General features: G+C 47.0%; 1 protein-coding gene across 1 annotated transcript in view; it reads left to right on the forward strand.

Annotated features, from left to right (window-relative positions):
- The window catches only part of F13A1 (coagulation factor XIII A chain), a 143,627-nt gene extending 130,649 nt beyond the window's left edge, over window positions 1–12,978 (forward strand). Inside the window, exons 14-15 of the mRNA XM_086370908.1 lie at window positions 6,106–6,242; window positions 11,214–12,978. Coding sequence (XP_086227034.1) covers window positions 6,106–6,242; window positions 11,214–11,367 — 291 coding nt within the window. The 3' untranslated portion in view covers window positions 11,368–12,978. The remainder of the gene's footprint in view (window positions 1–6,105; window positions 6,243–11,213) is intronic.
- The last annotated feature ends 7,746 nt before the right edge of the window (window positions 12,979–20,724 follow it).

The raw sequence follows: 20,724 nt of genomic DNA on the forward strand, positions 1-20,724 counted from the left end.
CCTGCCGCATCCATGGCCCTGCAGTGGGCGGCAGGGCGAGGCGGCTGGAGTGGGCTTCCCCGCGTCTCTTTGGAAGGCGCCGGTGGAAGCTGCTGGCTTCTCTCCCATGCGCTTCTCGGCTTCGGCCCCTGAGAACCCAAACCCACGTCACTCCCCACGGGGGAACGTGCGGATGAGAAAGTTCCCCTGGTCACCCTGGCAGCGCGGTCTCCCTTTGAACCTCCACAACATTTAGAGTCAAGAAAGGCCGTCTTTCGGATGCTGTGCTGCGCAAGGTATCACGCGGAATCCTCCCAGGAGCCTCGTGAGAAACCGAGGCCCAGAGAAGTCAAGTGACTGGCCTGGGGATGCACAGCAGCGGCCACCGGGCTTCAGATGCTGAGGGCAGCCCACCTTCCCCTCGGCTTGCCCACTGTGCTCGCTGTCTCTGGCTCCTCCCCGCAGGGGTCTCCTCAGCACTGCCCTGAACCCCCTGTAGCGAGAGACCAAAGTCCATGTGAAGGCCCACCCTGACGGGCTCCGAGCAGGTGAAGCCCAGATCAATATTCTGATTGATCAATATTCTGGGACCCGGGAGGGTCCAGACCAGCCGTGGCTTCACCTGCTCAGGTAGCTGCGTCTCTCTCCATCCTCTGCCGGTCCCGGAGGGTCAGGCCGTCTGCACCCCACAGCCAGGAGCGCGCACCCCCAGGGCTCCACTGTGAGGCGCGCCTCTCCACCTCCCTCTTGGCGTAGGTGTGAGAAGGAAAGTGAGAGTCGCGGGTAATTGGGCTGCCTCAGACGTGTTCCCTCTGCATTCCTGCTTGCTATTTTCTATTCTTAAAAACAAACACGCAGGCAAAGTAGAACATCAAGGATAACGAATCTCGTCTACCTCGTCATATGACCACGCTGTGCTTGAGCTACTAGATCTCCTTTGAAACGATAACTCTATCTTTACCCCACTTAGAGAAGACTGTTATCGTCAAGTAAGACAGCTGTGTCAGAGCCCCAGGGTTACCTTGCCACGTTTGACTCTGGCATAGAGATCTGATTCTTTCCCTGTAAAGTCGGAAAGAAGGAGTTGAGTTGTATACATGTTTTCAAATTTAGTTCAGGATCAAGTTGTAGTCACCGAGCTCCACTGGTCGTTCAGCGACGGCGAAAGCTAATACTGCAAATGACTCTTCAGTGGATTTCAGGAAATAGACTCCTTTCAGCGAAAAAGGAAGTTACTATTTTTGCCTCTCTGCTGTCAGAGATGACAGGGTGTGCAGCGTTTAAAGATGAATGCCCTGGAGTCAGAAAGACCTAGATTCCTATCTGGATCCTGCCGACATCCAGGGTCTGTAATGTGGGCATTTTGTTTATCTTCAATGTTTCATTTCGTGTCAGTAGAATGAGGATGATGTTACTGCCCTCCGCCAAGTCCACAGAGGGTCACCCAAGATAAAGGGAGCACAGCGGTGAGCAGGGCGCCTGCATCACTGTACGGACCCTGAACGTGCCATGAGCTGCTGTCCCTGCCATTACTAGTCAGGGTCGGTGCAGAGTCTCCCTTCCCCCACTTGCTGTGTGACCTGGAACAGGTCACTTCACTTCTCTGGGCCTCACTTTCCTCATCTACTTCATAGGGTTGTGAGGATTAAATGAGTTAATGTGAGTAAATCCCTTACATCACCATTGTCTAGGAGGTGGTGGTGGTGGTACTCACTAAGGTGTGTCCAACTCTTGCGATCCCATGGGCAGAGGAATTGGCAGGCTTCAGTCCATGGGATTCTCCAGGCAAGAACACTGGAGTGGGTTGCCAGTTCCTTCTCCAGGAGATCTTCCCAACCCAAGAATCGAACCTGCGTCTCCTGCCTTGTAGGCAGATTCTTTACCAACTGAGCTACAAGGGAAGCCCAGTAGGATGTTCCCTAATTACTGGAATACCCTAAATACGCACTGTTCAGTACGAGAGCCACTGGACACATGTAGCTGCTGAGTACTTGAACTGCGGCTCGTACAAGTGAGGAACTGAGTTTTTACTTAATTTAATTTAAATTCATTTAAACATTTAAATAGCCCCATGGGGCTGGCAGATACCATACTGGACAGTCTTGGAACAGTGGCTGACTGTTGTAAAACCATTTGCATTATTTAGTCCATGCCAATTCAGCTGGGCTAGAGAGAAACAGCCGTGGTGGTGTTGGTGAGTATGATTCACAAACAAGCAACTGCTCGTTACCAGCAGTGATAACGCTCCCCGTAGTGGGAGGAGGGAAAAGTTCATTTTCCAGTGATAAGTCACGGAAGACATGACTGGCAGCCCCTGAAATAAGCACTGTGAGGTGAACTAATAAATCATGTGAATTATATTGACAACTAAGCTCATTCTTTGTCAAACTTTTCCTTCATTTCAGTTTTGATTTTGAATATAGCTATATATATATTGTAAAGCATATACTCCATTGGAAGATCTTGTGATTTCTTAAAAAGCAGTTCTTTCCTAAAAGTGTGTGTGTGTGTGCGTGTTAGTAACTTTCTTGTTTACCAAAGAATCAGAATATTGATCTTTATCATGAAAAAAAACAAGGACTCAGTACGTCAATATTGGTGAATGATAGTTTAACTTGAAAAAGTATCATATTTTATGTCAATATAAAAAAACGGAAATACTTTAAATGGAATATTGGGGAAAATCGGAGCGCAGAAGTGTTTGCTGTCCCTGAGGATGATGTATGTTTCATCCTGTCCCCTGGTCCAAGTAACGGCTGGTCGTCTGTTCAGTGAGTACACGCTGTGCGTGGCGCATCGTGTAAACCAACATATACTTTGAAGATCCTATGTATATTCTCCATTTTCCTCAAAAGAAGGAGGAAATATTGCCTAAGCAGAAGATGGTGATGTTGAATGTTGGGTTTTTAATGTTCAGTTTGGTTTGAGTTTCTAAATTTCATTGTCTTCTCAGCAGTCAGGCCAAGGACGTTTAAATTCCAGGGGCAGGAGACAAATGTCAGGAAAGGGATGCTGGATCTTTGTTAATTGCAGAAGAAACTCTCCACGATCTGAGAAGGGCCCCCCTTTCATCGCAGCCTGCTCCCTGCTCCAGTATCAGGGAAGGCTGGGAAGTACTTACTTATGTACCCCTCCAGCAGCTAGTAACAGAGACCATATCTAGGAGCAAACTGATTCGGCACAATACATGAAATTATCTAAGACTTCATATCCTAATCATACTCAGACCTACAGCCCGTCTCTGAAGGCCCAGACACTGGGCCAATCTCTCAAATACTAAATCCCCCTATCTCTGCCATCAGTCACCTGTGACCCACTTTCCACAGCAGAAGGGTCTTCCTGTAGAGCTAGCCTACCCGTACGTAAAGGATCCTTAACCACCAGGCCCCTGAGGGCCACACACGTCCTGGCCTGTAATGAACCCCCTGAAGCCACATGCAAGGTGTGCATGCATCCTGCATTTGTCACTGTGTTTGTCTGTAGAAGGAAAGGTCAGTAGCTGCTATCAGGTTTCTCTAAGGTTCCTGTAATTGCAGTAGAATGCCATGAAGAAAGCAGATGGCTCCAAAATATTTTTCCTTCAAAATCAAAGTGATCATAGCAAATGCTTTGGCCAGTAGTGTCTCTGAAGCAGTTCTACTGTCTTCAATTTAGACAGCTTTTGTAAATGTTATCTTTATCCTCTATTTTTAGAAACCAAAAAGTGTTCTGAGGTTTTTTTTCCTTAGGAAAAATATGTTGGATGAACTTGAGAATTAAGCCAAAGATTCTATGTAAAGTATCCCAATAATGGACTTTTATACACCCATCCCTTGTACCATGGGGACTGGCTCCAGACTCCTGCAGAGATCAAAGCATCCCCAGATGTGCCCAGCTTTGCATTCTGCTGTGCACGCCAGGTTGAGGACCACTCAGGAGACACTGCTTGGCACACAGTCCTTGCTTCGTAGGTGACACCACCTGCTGTCCTCTCCACCGTCACCCACGCCCACTCCACCCCTGACTCCTCTTTCCAGCTCTCCACCCATTCCACCTTAGGGGGTCGAGATTTGACAGTAATAACCATGGACGATTGGCTATAATTTTCCTTTTTCTTATAGATTTTTAGTTATAGTTTTAGTTATCAATGTGTCCCAAAGAGTAAAGTCATAAGGTTTTACCCTTCACTCTAGAGTCTCCCAGGTTCAACCCCTGGGTTGGGAAGATCCCCTGGAGAAAGGAATGGCAACTCACTCCAGGATCCTTGCCTGAGAATTTCCATGGACAGAGGAGCCTGGCAGGCTACAGTCCATGGGGTCACAGAAGAGCCGTACATGACTGAACGACTAACACTTTCACTATTACTACTCACTAGACTGAATTACTTCACTTTCACTTTTCACTTTAATGCACTGGAGAAGGAAATGGCAACCCACTCCAGTATTCTTGCCTGCAGAATCCCAGGGACAGAGGAGCCTAGTGGGCTGCCATCTATGGGGTCGCACAGAGTCGGACACGACTGAAGCGACTTAGCAGCAGCAGCAGCAGAGTCAATAAGGGAGAATCTTCTTGGGGCAAAGTCCCTCCTTTTTCTCTCTGTTCTAGCAAGGCTCATTTCCATTTGACTTTTCCTATGTCATACACTGCTTAAAGAAATAATGTAGTATAATAGCTGGGTTGCTACACGGAAAACTCAAACAACCAATACATTTCCTTTTTAAGCAGTCGATTTAATAGAGCACATATTTACTGGACACCAGCTAGATGCTGGAGTTGAAAGCGGGCTAAAACGAAGTGAATAAAGGAAAATACCCCAAGTATTGCTAATCCAAATGATGTAGTTGAGCCTGTAATGTCTTGAGCCAGCCATTGCGTTAGCTGCTTTATATGTATTGTCTCATCCTGATCCTTTCCTAGGAGGGAAGGACTAGTTTTATTATCTTGTTCCCCAGTAATTCAGAGTTTGCACAGATCCATCTGTCTGGCATACCAAGCCCCGAAACCAACAAACAAATGCTCCTAGCCATTTCCTAGCACCTGGTGTCAGTGCTGGGAAAGCAGATAGTCCCAAGCGTGCAGTATTATACATCGTGAATAGCATAAGGACCGAAATAATACTAATAGCAACCCTAATAATAGTGTTCTACAACAATTACCCCATAGGAACATCCACCTTGTTTCAGAAAACTGAGTCTCAGAAAGGTTGAGACCTTACAAGACCTCACAGCTAGTAAGGCCCGAAGCTGTCATTGAACTCTGGCCGCTTTGCCGCATACCCAGTGCTTCTGTTTTTTAAACTTTTTATTCTGTATTGACATGTAGCCAGTTAACAATGTTGTGATGCTTTCAGGTGAGCAGCGAAGGGGCTTTCAGCCATACATGTACATGACATGTATGTACATACGTGTACGTACATGTCATGTACATGCATCCATTCTCCCCCAAACTCCCTCCCATCCAGGCCGCCACATAGCATTGAGCAGAGCTCCCGGTGCTGTACCGGAGGTCCTTGTTGGTTCTCCATTTTGAATATAGCAGTGCGTACACGTCTGGAACACACCCGGTACATCTGAGGCTTGTGATACGTAAACTCACCCCAAACAGCCTTCTAGCTTCAGATATCCAGACTGGGGAGGAAAAGTCTTTTTTTGCCTATTTTAGCATTCAGATTCCTCTTCTTCAATGATGAGGACTCCCTCCTTGGATGTATTTCTTTCTCAAGTACCTCCAGGAGCGTTTTCTTCCTCTTGAACTCGGGGATCCCTCCCGTCCTGGCAGGAAACCTGAACCCTTTCCAGGAGCAGAGTCCACCTGTCCTCCCTGGCCGCGGAAAGCTGTTGCTACCCTGAATGCACTTCCACCTCCTGCTGCCGGGAACAGCCAGTGGCCGAGGTTGATAACCTGAACTCTAATTAGGGTGGTTTTCATAATGAGGAAAAGACTGTGATTCTAATTAGCAATTTTCCGTCTTTTTCTCAACAAGTATCCCCCAGTCAAAGCAATATCCTCATCACATTGGCTCCTTTGCCAAAAAATGGCCACACTGTAAAACAGAAGGAAAAGCAAAGATGGGTAAAGATGTAAGGGTGCAGAAAGAGGCTTTGTGTGCGGCTAACATGCTTCTTTCTCCTCCAACTCACTCCTCAGGTCCGTGGTGCTCAGGTCGTGGGTTCCGACATGGTGGTGACGGTTGAGTTCACCAATCCTTTAAAAGAGACGCTTCGCAATGTCTGGATCCGCCTGGATGGTCCCGGAGTGACGAAACCGTTGAGGAAGATGTTCCGGTGAGCGCTGGGGGAGGTGGGGACCTGGGGTAGGACCGTGGGACGTTCCTCTTTCTCCATCTTTTCCCAACTCACATCTAGCCCCGGTGAACATGTCTGAGAAGCTGCTCCCTCCTTATTTACAAGTCTCTGGGGCTTGGGGTGTTGGTTTGACCAGCACCATCAATTCTTAAAACCACTCTAATGAGGTGGGTACTATTATTAGCTCCCTTTGGCAGTGGAGAAACCTGAAGCTTTGAGAGACTGACTGGTTTGTCCCAAGTTGTACAGTGTGTAGAAATAAGTCTGCATCCAGAAGTAGGATGGCTGATTCCAGATCCCCAAAGTCAAGAGTTTTGCAAACTGCCTTGTTCTTCTAGTATTTACAGGGTACCCACTATGAGTCAGGTGTCATGAGTTAGGACCCTGGCAGGAGTCCTTTCTTTCCAACCCTACTCCAAGATCTTACCAATCCGAGCACTCTCTAGAATTGTTGCTTTCAGTAGAAAAAAAAGGTGAGCCTAGAGAATTCTGATGCCGGGAAAGACCCTGATGCTGGGAAAGATCGAAGGTGAAAGGAGAAGGGGACGGCAGAGGATGAGATGATTAGATAGCATCACCAACTCAATGGGCATGAATTTGAGCAAACTCCAGGAGAGAGTGGAGGACAGAGGAGCCTGGCCTGCTGCAGTCCATGAGGTCACAAAGAGTCAGACACGACTGAACAACAGTGGAGAGTTCTAGACTTGGTTTCCTGTTTAGGGGACCAACAGCCGTTCCAGGCCCGTTGCTTGAAGGTCTGCTTTTGGCACACTTCACACCGTCAGACTGTGCCTACAGGTCTCAGCTTCTGTGACTTCTAGTGACAAAGAGTGTCATAGACAAGACAGCCCATTCCATGGTCAGATAGTTCTAGTGGCTGGAAAACAATTCCACCTTTCAGTCCCACCAGTGGGCCTAGTCTGCAACCTGGACCCGTACAGAGAAGAAGGTACATTTGTCTCCCACCTGATGGCTTGCAAATGTCTGCAAACCGCTGTCTGATCTTCCCGCGTCTTCCCTACTCCTCCCCAGCTTCATTCCCCTCACCCCTAATGCAGTTTCAACTCACTCCCTCACGTACATCCTCCAATTTATCAGGGCTCCTCTTAAAGTGTGACACCCAGAATGGACCCCAATCTCGGAGGTTTATCACTTTCATTTCTACCGCAAATAAGGCCCCGTCAGCATCAATCAGTCCAGCGTATTTCCTGTGGGGTGACCTTCTAAGGCACAGAGAAAGAGGGGGAGGTATGTGGAAACCGCCTTACGACCCAGATACGTTAGGAATTTCCCCAGCTCCCTTTGTGGAGGACTCTGAGTCTGTAAGACAAGAGCAAGGCCCTCCTTCACCCTCTCTGAGACATCTTTAAGACGATGTGCCCCCTGAAGACTGCATTTCTGTCGAATCACAGCACTCACAGCTTCTGCATCTGAGCATTTAAGAGGGGCCTGATGCCGGCAGATGCAAGAAACAACAGAGAAAATAGTTTGAGTGCTTTAATTAAAGAAAAAAAAAAAAACCACAAGCACAAAATATAACAACACTTCTATGCTAATAGGGAAGCTGCCGGGGAAAAAAAAAAAAAAAAGGAATTAAATTAGAAATCAACTCCAGCTAGCGGAAGAGGTCAGAGGAGCGTGCCCCACTTTCGTCAGAAACGACAGTCTCGCTCACCCGTTCTCACACCTTCCCACTCGACTCAGATGCAAGAATCGCTCAGGCGAAGTGAAACACGTTTCTTCTTCAAAGCAGCCCCCTGCTGGAGCCAATTTTTCCTCCTCCAACAGTAACCCCACAAGCTTCATCTGAGGGTACCAGAACCTCCTGCCACCTTGACACCGTGGCTGTGCAAGAATCCCACCTTGGTCGCAAGCCAACGCAAGAGGCAACCTGTGCATTAGAGGAAAAGGTGGCCCCGCGGCGAGCAGAGGCCCAGCGCTGGCGAGACACCGACTCGGGGGGCTGAGTGTCCAGGGCCGTTAGGGGTGCGTGTGCGCTCAGTCGTGTCTCACTCTTTGCCACCCCTGGACTGTGGCCCACCAGGCTCCTCTTCCATGGGACTTTCCAGGCAAGAATACTGGAGGGGTAGCCATGCCCTCCTCCAGGGGATCTTCCCACCCCAGCACTCTAATCCCTGTCTCCTGGGTCTCCTGCATTGGCAGGCAGATTCTTTCTTCTCACTGAGCCACCTGGGAAGTCCAGGTGCATTGCTTATGGTTAATACCTGACATTGGGGAAGGGTAAAAGGAGCTGAATTGGGGCAAGGACGGAGGAGGCCATTCCCTACATGGTGGATGCAAGGCAGTGTCCCACCCACACTCTGCCTTAGGCTCCATCAGTAATCGCTTCAACACACAGATCTCCAGCGCATCAGTAACAGAGCCCGGTCCGCAGTCTCTTGTGGGGGTACAGGTCCAGAGGGTCGATCTCTGCAAAGCAAGGGAAGCTCTGTTTCTCAGAGACTGCCAGGAATTGGAAATAAATTAACACAGGAAGTGTTTTATGATCCATGCTGAGCTTGGGACTTTAGGGAGACCACTGCTTTCCCTGTTTCCTCCTGATTCCTCCTCCTCACACCTTCACAAGCAAGACAGGAGCCAGCCAGCACCCACGTCCATCTTGTCAGACGACTGATACACAGCTGTGTACCCTGTCCTGTGAAAACCCAATCAAAGAGTGGCAGGTCCGTGTAACAACTTGGACTCTTCAAGTGCAATTCTTTGGGACCAACCAGAACCCTTCACGGGGCTGTATTCTTTTCTCAGATACACACCTTGAATAGTCAAGAGAGTGCCCACTCCACTCGGCATCCACACCCCTGCCAGGGCCCTAGGTGGCAGGGAGTCTGGAGCTCCAAGCAGAGGCTCTGGTAGGTGGGTGCTGGCGAGCAGGGAGCTGAACGGGGAATAGGTGGTGCCTTGTCCGTGGCCTACTTGGCACAGCTGACTCTACTCCGAGACGATTCACCTTACCGCTCTCTCTGTGCTTCCTCCTGCCGTCCTTGGATGCTCAGAGGTGCTGCCCCCTGAGACCCATAGCTGTCAAGTTTCTGCTTTTGATAATTCCAGAACATCAAATAATTCCTCTTCCAGATGCTTTTTTTTTTTTTCTTTAAAAAACGATCAGGTTCAGTAAGTTATCTTAAGAGGAAAGTTCCCCGACTTTGGGCTGTGGTTTGAGATTTTGAGTCTCTCAAGTAGGACAGGGGGCTGGACACGAGGAGGACGAGCAAGGCAGTTGCAGCTTACTGTAATCATAATCCCTTAAGCCCGCCTGCGTTCAGGATGATAAATGGCCGGCACATCCTGATAGCTCAGCACATTACTGAGAGTCATTTATCACCACACGCATCCCTGGGAACACAGGGCTCTTCCAGTGTCACTCCACTCACCCAGATGGGGAGATGATGCTCTTCTTTCTGCATGCAGGCCTTTATCTGTAGGAAAATGCATACTTCGACATGGATGTGTCTCTTTGTGGGTATCTTGGATGATACCCGTGAGCGGGCATGGGTACATGGATGAATACCATTATGGGGGCGAGCTGATGAATTAGAGCAAATAATGAACCCACTCCACTATTCTTGCCTGGGAAATCCCACAGACAGAGGAGCCTGGCGGGCTACAGTCCATGGGGTTGCAAAGAGTCGCACACGACTGAGCGACTAACGTTCAACAATTCATTCAATGAAGTAAAGCTCGGGGGTACTGTTTCTGTTTGAGGGAGTTACCTTCCTTCTATGGCCGTCGGCCAGATCCTTAAACCAGACAGCTGTTTCACAAAATGTTCCTGATGGATCACTTGGGGGAAACAAAGGAAAAGGGAATGAATGAATCAGGGTTTGCTCTTGAGAAACAAATATCTAAAAACCTATATTCGTATTGAAACGCCTATTTAAATTAAGGGTAGAGAACTGTTTCTCTGCATCCAGGCAGGGAGAACCATCCTCAGTTATGTTACAGAGAGCTCAGGCATTGCAAACGATGACCAAAGCTGATGGTAAATAGTAAAACAGTAATTACACGGCAGCAGCAGCATATATCTAATATGTGGCATTTAGCCATATCTTGCCATCGTTCCAAGTGCAACATGAGTACCAACTCGCTCACCCTCTCCACATCCTCTTCAATATTTCATAGTGCCCACCGTTTACAGGTGAAGAAGCCCATGGTGAGGTCAGTGTGTTTCAAAGCTTCAATCATAAAATCAATTTACCGAGTTGGAAAAATTCTCCCATATGTAGGCTATATGCGTGCACTGGTCACATAATATGGCTTTTCTGTAACTCAGTGAGATCATGTATATAGCCACATTTCTAAAGAACAAATGCCAGATTAATGGAGACACCGAGATTCTCAAAACCAATGCCTAGAGGAGCCCCAGAGAGAGACGCCCCCAAGCCTCAGAGGCATTTCCCAGGTCACCGGCCACAGATGACAAACACACAGCAGGAAGGTGCGTGGGCAAGTGACCCACGCTGGGTGAGGCAGGGTCGAGAATAACAGGGCGGGCCAGATCCCGAGCCCAAGAACAGGTCTGTCCCAAGGGGATGGGCCAGAACGAGTGAAGAGCATCACGACCTCAGTATAGGAAGCTGTGGATTCAGATAGAAGTCTGATCCCAGGAGGGACCTTTAGCCCCCACATGAACTGAGAGCATGTTCATGAGGCTACTGCAGAGGCTTGGGGGTTCTCGGCATGGGCCACGTCCACCAGGAGGCAGGCAGATGCATCCAAGCGGAAGGAACCATGACCCATGGGGCTGTGGCTGACCGAGCCTCGGATAGGAGCCCTGATCGGGTGGTGACTGGGAAACCGGCCGACCAGGCCCTTCTGTCTTCCAATCACCATCAAGTGAGAGAAAGAGCGCCAGTGACCCAGACCTTCACAGTGGGAAACGCGATCTGCCTCTCGGGAGTAAAACCTTTCCTGCCTCTTCCATCCTTTCAGGGAAATCCGGCCCAACTCCACCGTGCAGTGGGAAGAGCTGTGTCGGCCCTGGGTCTCCGGCCCCCGGAAGCTGATCGCCAGCCTGACCAGCGACTCCCTGAGGCACGTGTACGGCGAGCTGGACTTGCAGATTCAGAGACGACCTTCGATGTAGACGCACGGGGGGCCGAGCTGGACCCAGGCACCTGGCCTCTTGTAGTCTTGGCTGAGGAAGTTCTAATGCAAAAATAGTCAGCTCTTGCTTTAACTTAGCTGTGAAGCCCTGGACAGGACTGGATAGGCTCCCAGAGTGGTGACGGCGTGTATTTCAAAGACACGCTTTTCAGTGTGGCTATTCAATGCGCAAGGTAGTTTTTAATCAGCCCACCTTCCAAAGGATTCTGAGCATTAGCTTTAATTAAGCCCTAATTAGGCTCTCGGAGCTCATAAGAGTAAAAGTCATCATTTATCATCTCAAATGGCTGCAGCTCCAACATCAGAGGACTTCCCTTGCCTGGGGATTTGCTCAATACGTGGCCTCATGTAAAACAGGGCTTCTCATCCCCCTACTCAGCCTTTTGGGGATCACATACTCCCCAAATGGGAGGGAAGGACATGATTTGGGCCCTAGAATTCCATTCCCCTTTCTTGGAATCAGGTTTCAGCCTCCATATCAGAATATCTTCCCCAGGAATTGAGTGCAGCATCATTTTTCTTCTTGGCAAAGCCAGGGAAAGGTCTTCCATCTTGCACCTGCGGCAAAGCGACCGCCTGCCAAATTTCACAGATTTACGTTGTGAGAAGAGGTGGCTCCATATTAACAAATTGCATTTGCGGGGAACTTAATCCCCGAAGACGAGATACGAAAGCAGGTGCAATCTCAGATCTATTAAATAATGTAGTTTTATAGTGCTTTTTTTAGGAGGTGTCACACCATGGCCCGAACGGGAGGCACCAACGGCCCTGACTTTAACCCTTTGGGGGCTGTAGTATTAGAAGTTAACCAGACCGACTTAAGACAGTGGGGATGAGGAATTAACCTCCTTTAGTAGTGATTGTACTTCACCTGTCTCCCTGGAAGCATCTCTTTGGCACAATGACCCAGGTCCAGGTACAGTTTTAGAGACAGAATAAACCCAACAAGCTGGAGACGCTGGCAGATTTAGTGACCAGATGTGGAAGGGCAGCCACTACTTCTCTCACGCTTCACATCCCCCGGGTTGAGACCTCAGCTCCGCACACAAGTGGTAGAGGCTGAGACAGACTCCACCCTGCAAACAGCCAGTGGGGCTGTGCAGCCCATGGCAGAGGACGCGGATGCCACTGGAGTTCGGCTCTAAGGCTCCAACAGGCAAGGCGACCAAATATTTATCTGCAAGGCTGATTTTTTTTGTCCAGATTACCAAACTGATATGCCTAGAGTGTGATTTAGGTCGGTAAATTGTGATTCTTAGCAGAAGAAAGGAAAGACGAATAGCGAGGAGGAACCGGGGGAACGCCAGAATGGAATTGTGTGTGGTCTCTACAACCACATTTCTAGGCCTTTGAGACGGCTCCTGAGCCTTCGGCACTGGAATCCATGAGGGTTAGCCAGTCCCCTTCACAGACGCCTCGTACCTAACTCTACTAAGTAATCTCCCAGCATTTGCCAAGGCTTCCAATGCTCAGTTCTAAAATGAAATGCATTTTGCTGGACTGTTAAACCGGCTTACTGTAGTATATTCTTATTAACTAGAATGTAATCAAAGCTTAAAATAAAGCTAATCTGATTGTATTTGCACCTGTACAGAAGTGAAGGCTTTTGCTTTTCAATACAACATACTACTAACCACGGCTGCTTGAGAAACCACCCTTCCTTGGCAGCAGGTGGTTCACCCTGGAGAGTGAAACAAGCATCTCTCCTTGAGGGAAAATAACTCAAATGGGGAATGACGTTACACTTAGCCTTCCTCATGGCTCTCTCTACATTTTATTAACCTCACTCAACTAAGGAGGAAGTTTGGTTCAAAAATCAGCTTCCAGAAACTTCAAAATCTGTGCAGACACTTTTTTCATGAGTAATCTCATGAATCATTATAATGACTCAGTGGACAAGCCAGCATGAACACCTATCATGACGAACACCTTTTGTCATCTTAGAACAGAGATGGAAACTATATGAAAAATATGTATAGGAGGTCCCAGATTCATGGCTGACATCACTGAGCAACTGCATCTTAGGGCCTCACAATCCTTCTCCACGCAGAACTCCAACCAGCTGTTACAAACTGATATGGAGTTGGCATTCAGAATAAAACCTATTCTACCTACGTTTGAGTCAGCCCACGCCCATTGACAGCTGAGACTCTAGACTGTGCAATGATGCCACGGCTCTAAAAAATCACAGTTTAGCACTGGTAACAAACAACGTGGGCTTCCATGCTGGCTCAGTGGTAAAGAAGCCACCTGCCAATGCAGGAGGTGCAGAAGGCTTAGGTTCTCTCCCTGGGTCAGGAAGATCCCCTGGAAAAGGAAAGGGCAACCCACTCCGGTATTCTTGCCTGGAGAATCCCATGGACAGAGGAGCCTGGTGGGCAACATCCATGGGGTCGAAAAGAATCGGACACGACTGAGCGACCGAACAACAACAAACAGCAACATCCCAGGCAGCAGCAGAGACTCTGAAGTCCAGCTTTCACCTGTGCAGGCCCTCTATGCTTTGAACAAATCCTTATGTGTGTTTATAGGTGTTAATCTTTGATGACTAAAGAGGGGTAACAGTACTTTTATGTCCACAAGGTTCTTCTGGGGATATTTCAAGCAAGACATAACAACACATGCAAAGAGATAGATAATAGATAGATATATAGACAGATGATAGAGAGAGATGACAGTTGAGCAAGAGAGGAAGAGATGAAAGAGATTGTATAAATATGTGTATTTCAAATAATTTTACTCTATCAACCCTTTAAAATAAATAATCATTTCCAACCTTTGATGAAGAAACTAAAGGGACCTGGTAGCCACACATCAGGGTAAATCAAGTGGGTAGGAGTTGAAAGGAAGTCAGTCTCTGCTTTGCTGTGCATTCTTTAAATCTCATTATGTCTCTCAGAGTTTAAAGAACGCTGAATTAAAACCAACTCAAGACTCTTCGAGAGCTTCCCTTGTGGCTCAGCTGGTAAAGAATCTGCCTGCAATACGGGAGAACTGGGTTTGATCCCTGGGTTGGAAGATCCCCTGGAGAAGGGAAAGGCTACCCACTCCTGTATTCTGGCCTGGAGAATTCTGTGAACTGTAGAGTCCATGGAGTCACAAAGAGTTGGACATGACTGAGCAACTTTCACTTTATTTTCAAGACTCTTTGAAGAGGTGCAGTATCAGTTCAGTTCTGTTCAGATCAGTCACTCAGTCATGTCCGACTCTTTGCGACCCCATGGATCCCAGCACGCCAGGCCTCCCTGTCCATCACCAACTCCCGGAGTTCACTGAGACTCACGTCCATCGAGTCAGTGATGCCATCCAGCCATCTCATTCTCTGTCATCCCCTTCTCCTCCTGCCCCCAATCCCTCCCAGCATCAGAGTCTTTGCCAATGAGTCAACTCTTCGCATGAGGTGGCGAAGTACTGGAGTTTCAGCTTTAGCATCATTCCTTCCAAAGAAATCCCAGGGCTGATCTCCTTCAGAATGGACTGGTTGCATCTCCTTGCAGTCCAAGGGACTCTCAAGAGTCTTCTCCAACACCACAGTTCAAAAGCATCAATTCTTCGGGGCTCAGCCCACTTCACAGTCCAACTCTCACATCCATACATGACCACAGGAAAAACCATAGCCTTGACTAGACAAACCTTTGTTGGCAAAGTAATGTCTCTGCTTTTCAATATGCTATCTAGGTTGGTCATAACTTTCCTTCCAAGGAGTAAGCATCTTTTAATTTCATGGCTGCTGTCACCATCTGCAGTGATTTTGGAGCCCCCAAAAATAAAGTCTGACACTGTTTCCACTGTTTCCCCATCTATTTCCCATGAAGTGATGGGACTGGATGCCATGATCTTCGTTTTCTGAATGTTGAGCTTTAAGCCAACTTTTTCACTCTCCTCTTTCACTTTCATCAAGAGGCTTTTGAGTTCCTCTTCACTTTCTGCCATAAGTGTGGTGTCATCTGCATATCTGAGGTTATTGATATTTCTCCTGGCAATCTTGATTCCAGCTTGTGCTTCTTCCAGTCCAGCGTTTCTCATGATGTACTCTGCATAGAAGTTAAATAAACAGGGTGACAATATATAGCCTTGACGTACTCCTTTTCCTATTTGGAACCGGTCTGTTGTTCCATGTCCAGTTCTAACTGTTGCTTCCTGACCTGCATACACATTTCTCAAGAGGCAGATCAGGTGGTCTGGTATTCCCATCTCTTGAAGAATTGTCCACAGTACGGTATAGAATATACTATACTATATATATAGTATGCAGTATAGGTGCAGTATAGTAACAAAACTTATACAGATTTATGATAGGAATATGAAGGAAAATGGAGTTTGTGCTAGACTCATTGGCAATCAAAAGTCATAAAATTCCACATATAAGTTCATCATTTATGAATATCCTTCCAATGTTATTTGTAAAAAGTAATAGTCCACACAATCACTTATTCAGCTTTTCTACCCCCTCCATTCTCTCAATATCCAGCCAGCCTTCCAACCATCTATCCATCCTTTATTCCAGCCATTTGTTTAACCATCCATTATTCATTAATTAATGATTGTATGCAAGCATGAATTCAACAAGTATTTATTGACCATTAAGCATCATAGTAGAGATTCAAAGATAAAAAGTTTCTGCTCCCTGTTCACAAGCCAGATGCAGAGCCAGATATATAAATAAAGTATGCATAAAGTATGTATTTATAAATCTGCAATTAGATGGGGATAGGTATGTTAATAGAGGTATGTCCAGAGTACCATGGAAATAAAAAGAAAAAGATGCCTGGAAAAGCCCCCCGTAATTCTCCAAGCATACTGGAGGGAAGATTTAAGGTGCATCTTGAAGAAGAGACTGGGAGGTAAGGTGGAGAACATCTGACAGAGACGAGCTCGTGTAGGGGAGAGAAAGGCCAGCCCTCCCGGGCAACTGCAGCTGCTGCGGCCTGAGGACATGGTGAGTATTCAGCAAGGAGGGGCGGCTCTTCGTAGTCCCCATCAGAATGATTCGTGGGATCATTCATTGAAAGTATCTATGGAGACTTTAGCCACAGAAGTGCAGGTATGAGTCAGAGCTGGAGCACTTCCAGGAACAAGAATTTGTTTCTTCTAGGCTGTGTGGTGGAGAAAGGCTAAAAGTGGCTGCTGATTTTAAAACTGGATCCAGAACTGAAAACTACAGGCAGATCCAGGAGGGACAAGAGAGTAGTGTGCCTAACTAAGGGGTTGAGTCTCAGGATAGATGATGAGGGTGGGCCTATGGTTGGTTCAGGGACCGGAAATGAAATGTTTTAGGGCCCAGGAGAAGACTCCTGAGAGTCCCTTGGCCTGCAAGGAGATCAAAGCAATTAATCCTAAAGGAAATCAGTCCTGAATATTCATTGGAAGGACTGATGCTTAAGCCAAAGCTCCAGTGCCTTGACCACCTGATGTGAAGAACTGACTCTTTGGAAAAGACCCTGATGCTGGGAAAGATTGAAGGCAGGAGGAGAAGGGGGCAGCAGATGATGAGGTGGTTAGATAGTATCACTGACGCGACGGACATGAATATAAGCAAGCTCTGGAGATAGTGAAGGACAGGGAAGCCTGGTGAGCTGCAGCCCATGGGGTCACAAAGAGTTGGACACAACTCAGTGATCTAACAACAAGTTCCCAGGAGATAAAGTGGGAGAGGAAGCAGGCCAGGGGAGCCATCTCTCACACAAACAGATACCAGTGGGGGACAGACAAGCTCCCAGAAACTCAACTTGGAGAATCCAACTACCATGGGCAGGGACTGCTAAAGACCCAGGAGCTTATTCCTAGCGCTGTGCTCATCTCTCTCTTACAGGCAAAGCTTTCCACCTCATTTGGACTTGGTTTTGCCTTTATAAATCTCTACAGAAGCATGAAAACAAGAAACCCACAACACATAAATAAGTGAGAAGAAAGACAAAGCACCTCAGTTGCAACAAGAAAAGTTACTAGGAGACTGTGTTTACCTCTTGTCAAGAGCTCGGGAGCATTTTTTAGCTTTAAAGACAATGGACATTTTTAGAAGATGGTTGGTAAGCGTGCTGCTAATACAATTCGTGAACTCCCGTTAATTTTCAAGCTAATCATGGTTCTAGGACTTCAGTAATTACCTAAGCAATGTTTTACCACCCCCAAACTAATTCAAACGTAAGAGGTACTAATGAGTACTTCCTATTACTAAAGCATGTGCCTAGAATACCCAAGAAAGGGTTCTTTCCTCTTCTTTCTGGTTTAAAAAAGTTTGGACAGTGGAAAGTACTACACGATGAAAATTACAATCAGACTTAGAATTCCTTATGTTAAAGCAGTGAACTATGAATAGCCATAAGATCACTGCCGCTCCTTTCATCAAAGCTGGTCGTCTTTCCTTCTCTCCCCTTGATTCTAGGCTAGCTCTCTGGTGCTCTGACCAATGGAGTGTGGTAGTAAGAGCTCTGTTGGTTCTCAGACCCAGGGAGATGGGCAGCTTTCACTCATTGTCTCTTGAAATCCTTTCCACAGAAGTCGTGAGCTTCTGTATAAAAGCTCAGCTTCTTTGGGACTGCCGAACTGGAGAAGCCACAAGCAGATGTTTCTGTCAACCATCCTAGCTGGATTCAGCTTCCAGGTCCTTCCACCAAGGCCCTAGACATGAAAACAAAGGCATCATAGCCTAAAAGGAAGAGTTAAAGGAATCGGCAATATTTAACCTGTTAGACCTGAGAGGACACATGCTAGATCTCCTCAAATATACAGAGGTTGTTAACAACACACTGTGCAACTCTACACAATTTTCAGGTAGAAAAGATGAAGTTCCAGCACCGAGCACTTCCTTCCAGCAGGAAGGGCGTCGATTGCTCTCCTTTCTGAGACTGTTGGACTGTGCTCTGCTTATGTGATGCTGCATTGCAGGTGACCTGGACTTTCAAGCTATGGTTTTCTAGGCCCTTCCTCACCCTCATCCCATCAGCATTTGGTTGGATGCCATTAGGGATAACTTGAAGTTGAGAGAGAAGTCACGAAGGTGAGGATGGCTTTGTTCTTTCTCAAAAACTTGGGAAATAAGACGATTCCACGGAGAACCTCAACGAGACGTCAGTTCCCTATCACCTCCGAACCCATCTTTCCCATGAAGCACCAGGGACAGTTAGTAGCCTGATCATGAAACTACATGCCATTTTTTCCCCTTGAACACTCAAAAATGCCTTGATTTGCACACAGATCTGTACTGATTTATCTCTAACCACGTGGAATAAAGTAACTCATTTTTCTGTTAGCTATGTGCTTAGTTGCTCAGTCGTGTCCCACCGTTTACGGCCAGGCTCCTCCGCCCATGGAATTTTCCAGGCAAGAATACTGGAGAGGGTTGCCATTTCCTATTCCAGCTATACCTAAACCCCAAATTTGTGGCCACTGTTACAGGTTTAAGTCCAGTAACAGCTTAAAACCTGGAGTATCTTGTCCAAGATGAGCTGGAAATTATCCATGAAGAAAGGAATGTCCCTCTCTTGCCACAGCTGATGTAGGTGGCTCTGGACCGTTCTTGCCTCCCAGAGCTGTGTCCTGAGGACTCCACCAGTGGTCACAGTGAGTGGCCTTCCTCCTGTCCAGACTCTTGTGTGCAAAGGCCTTTGCGCCATAGCTGGGTGCCGGGTTTTTGCGCAGAATCTTGCATCAAAGCACCATCCAAAACCCAGCCATTTCCAGGTGACTCCTCAGGGTCCCTGGCGGGACAGTCTGGGAGGTCCTGGCCACGTTCCCCAACCCCACACACGACCACTTCCTCAGAAAGCAGAGGACATCGTTGTGTCTCTGTGTATACCTTTCCCCAGAAAAGATTCCTAAACTTATCAGAGCATGCCCTTATGTTACAAACCATGGCATTAATGTGGATTTTGACTATTTTCCTACCATAATGACATGCTTCGTCTCCTACTTTGGATGATTTTTCATCATTTGCTTTTCCTTTACATTTTGTGGAGGGGCTTCCCTGATGTCTCAACGGGTAAAGAATCTGCCTCCAGTGCAGGAGACACAGGAGACGCAGTTTCAATCCCTAGGTTGGAAAGATTCCCCTGGAGAAGGAAACGGGGCAACCCACTCCAGTATTCTTGCCCGAAAAAATCCCAGGGAACGAGGAACCCGACAGGCTGAAGCCCAAAGGGTCACAAAGAGTCCGACACGACCGACACTTTGACTTTTAATGTGCTCCTGCTTTTAGTGATACTTTATCATTTGCCTCTCCTTTACTGTTTTCTGGGGCTAGTTTCTCGTGGCTTACATTGCCCTATTTCGAATTTGAACATCTGTATTTTGCAGGGTTTTGTGTTTTTTTAAGTCTTTATTGAATTTGTTACAATATTGCTTCTGTTTCGGCTTTGTGGCCACAAGGCACCCCACCCGGGGATCAAACGCACACCCGCTGCGTTGGAAGTGAAGTCTTACCACTGGATCACCAGGGCAGTCCCCTCTCCCGGGGACTGTTCAGTGACAGGTTCACACTCCCACCGAGTGTTTCGGTGCCCAGACGAGGCCTGTCCAGGCTGAAATGCCCGCAGTGTTTGACCACCGCTGCCAAACTTGATTTTCTGTGCACTGCTTTTATTAAGGCTGAGCTCATGAGTGTAATTCTTTTTCTTGGCTATAACCGTGAATTCACAAAATATGACTCTAATAAAGAAATCTGCTTTTACGCAGATCATTAAAAGAAATGCTAGATATCTTCGATAATATCCCAATTAGCTTTATCGCGTATACAATGCTAAAAACTCATATAGATCAACAAAATGTTATTACTGATATAAAATTGAAAAACAGGTAGAATGTGAGAACAGCACTGTCTGTGATGAGAAACAATAGGCTTCCAGGATCTCCTGACCAGCAGTGTTAAGCAGAAAATGAAGGCCATTATCTGGGAAATTTAAGCTTAAAAAAAAAAAAAAGCCCAAGCTCACTTAAATAGCCTAAATATTGAAAGCATAATATAAAAGTGTTCTACTTCAACCGGTTCTCTCCGTTAATCCTGGTTATCCCCTAAGAAATCTAATTTAAGGACAGCCATAGCACCTCTGCATTCTCAGCAGCGCTTAATATTTTGTTCTATTAGTGCTAACCGCACATAAAATGCTAATGCATAATGAAGCTCTGGCTATATATTGCTTTTTGAAAATTAAAACATCAGATAATTAGGTATGCAAAAGGTTACCTTTGCTGTTATTATTCTTCCTATTAGTATTACTATTAATAAAAAATGCCATTAAAATCTCACGGCACACCTGGCCCTGTGCTGAACCGAAATGCAGCAGAGTCCTGCCGAAACAGTGAGATGAGAGCCCGGCCCTGGGTACTGCTGGCCCCTTGG

This window comes from Bos grunniens, chromosome 23, assembly GCF_055505025.1.
Source record: "Bos grunniens cultivar Pamir isolate PY7600 chromosome 23, Bosgru_T2T1.0, whole genome shotgun sequence".
Classification (NCBI taxonomy): Eukaryota; Metazoa; Chordata; class Mammalia; order Artiodactyla; family Bovidae; genus Bos; species Bos grunniens.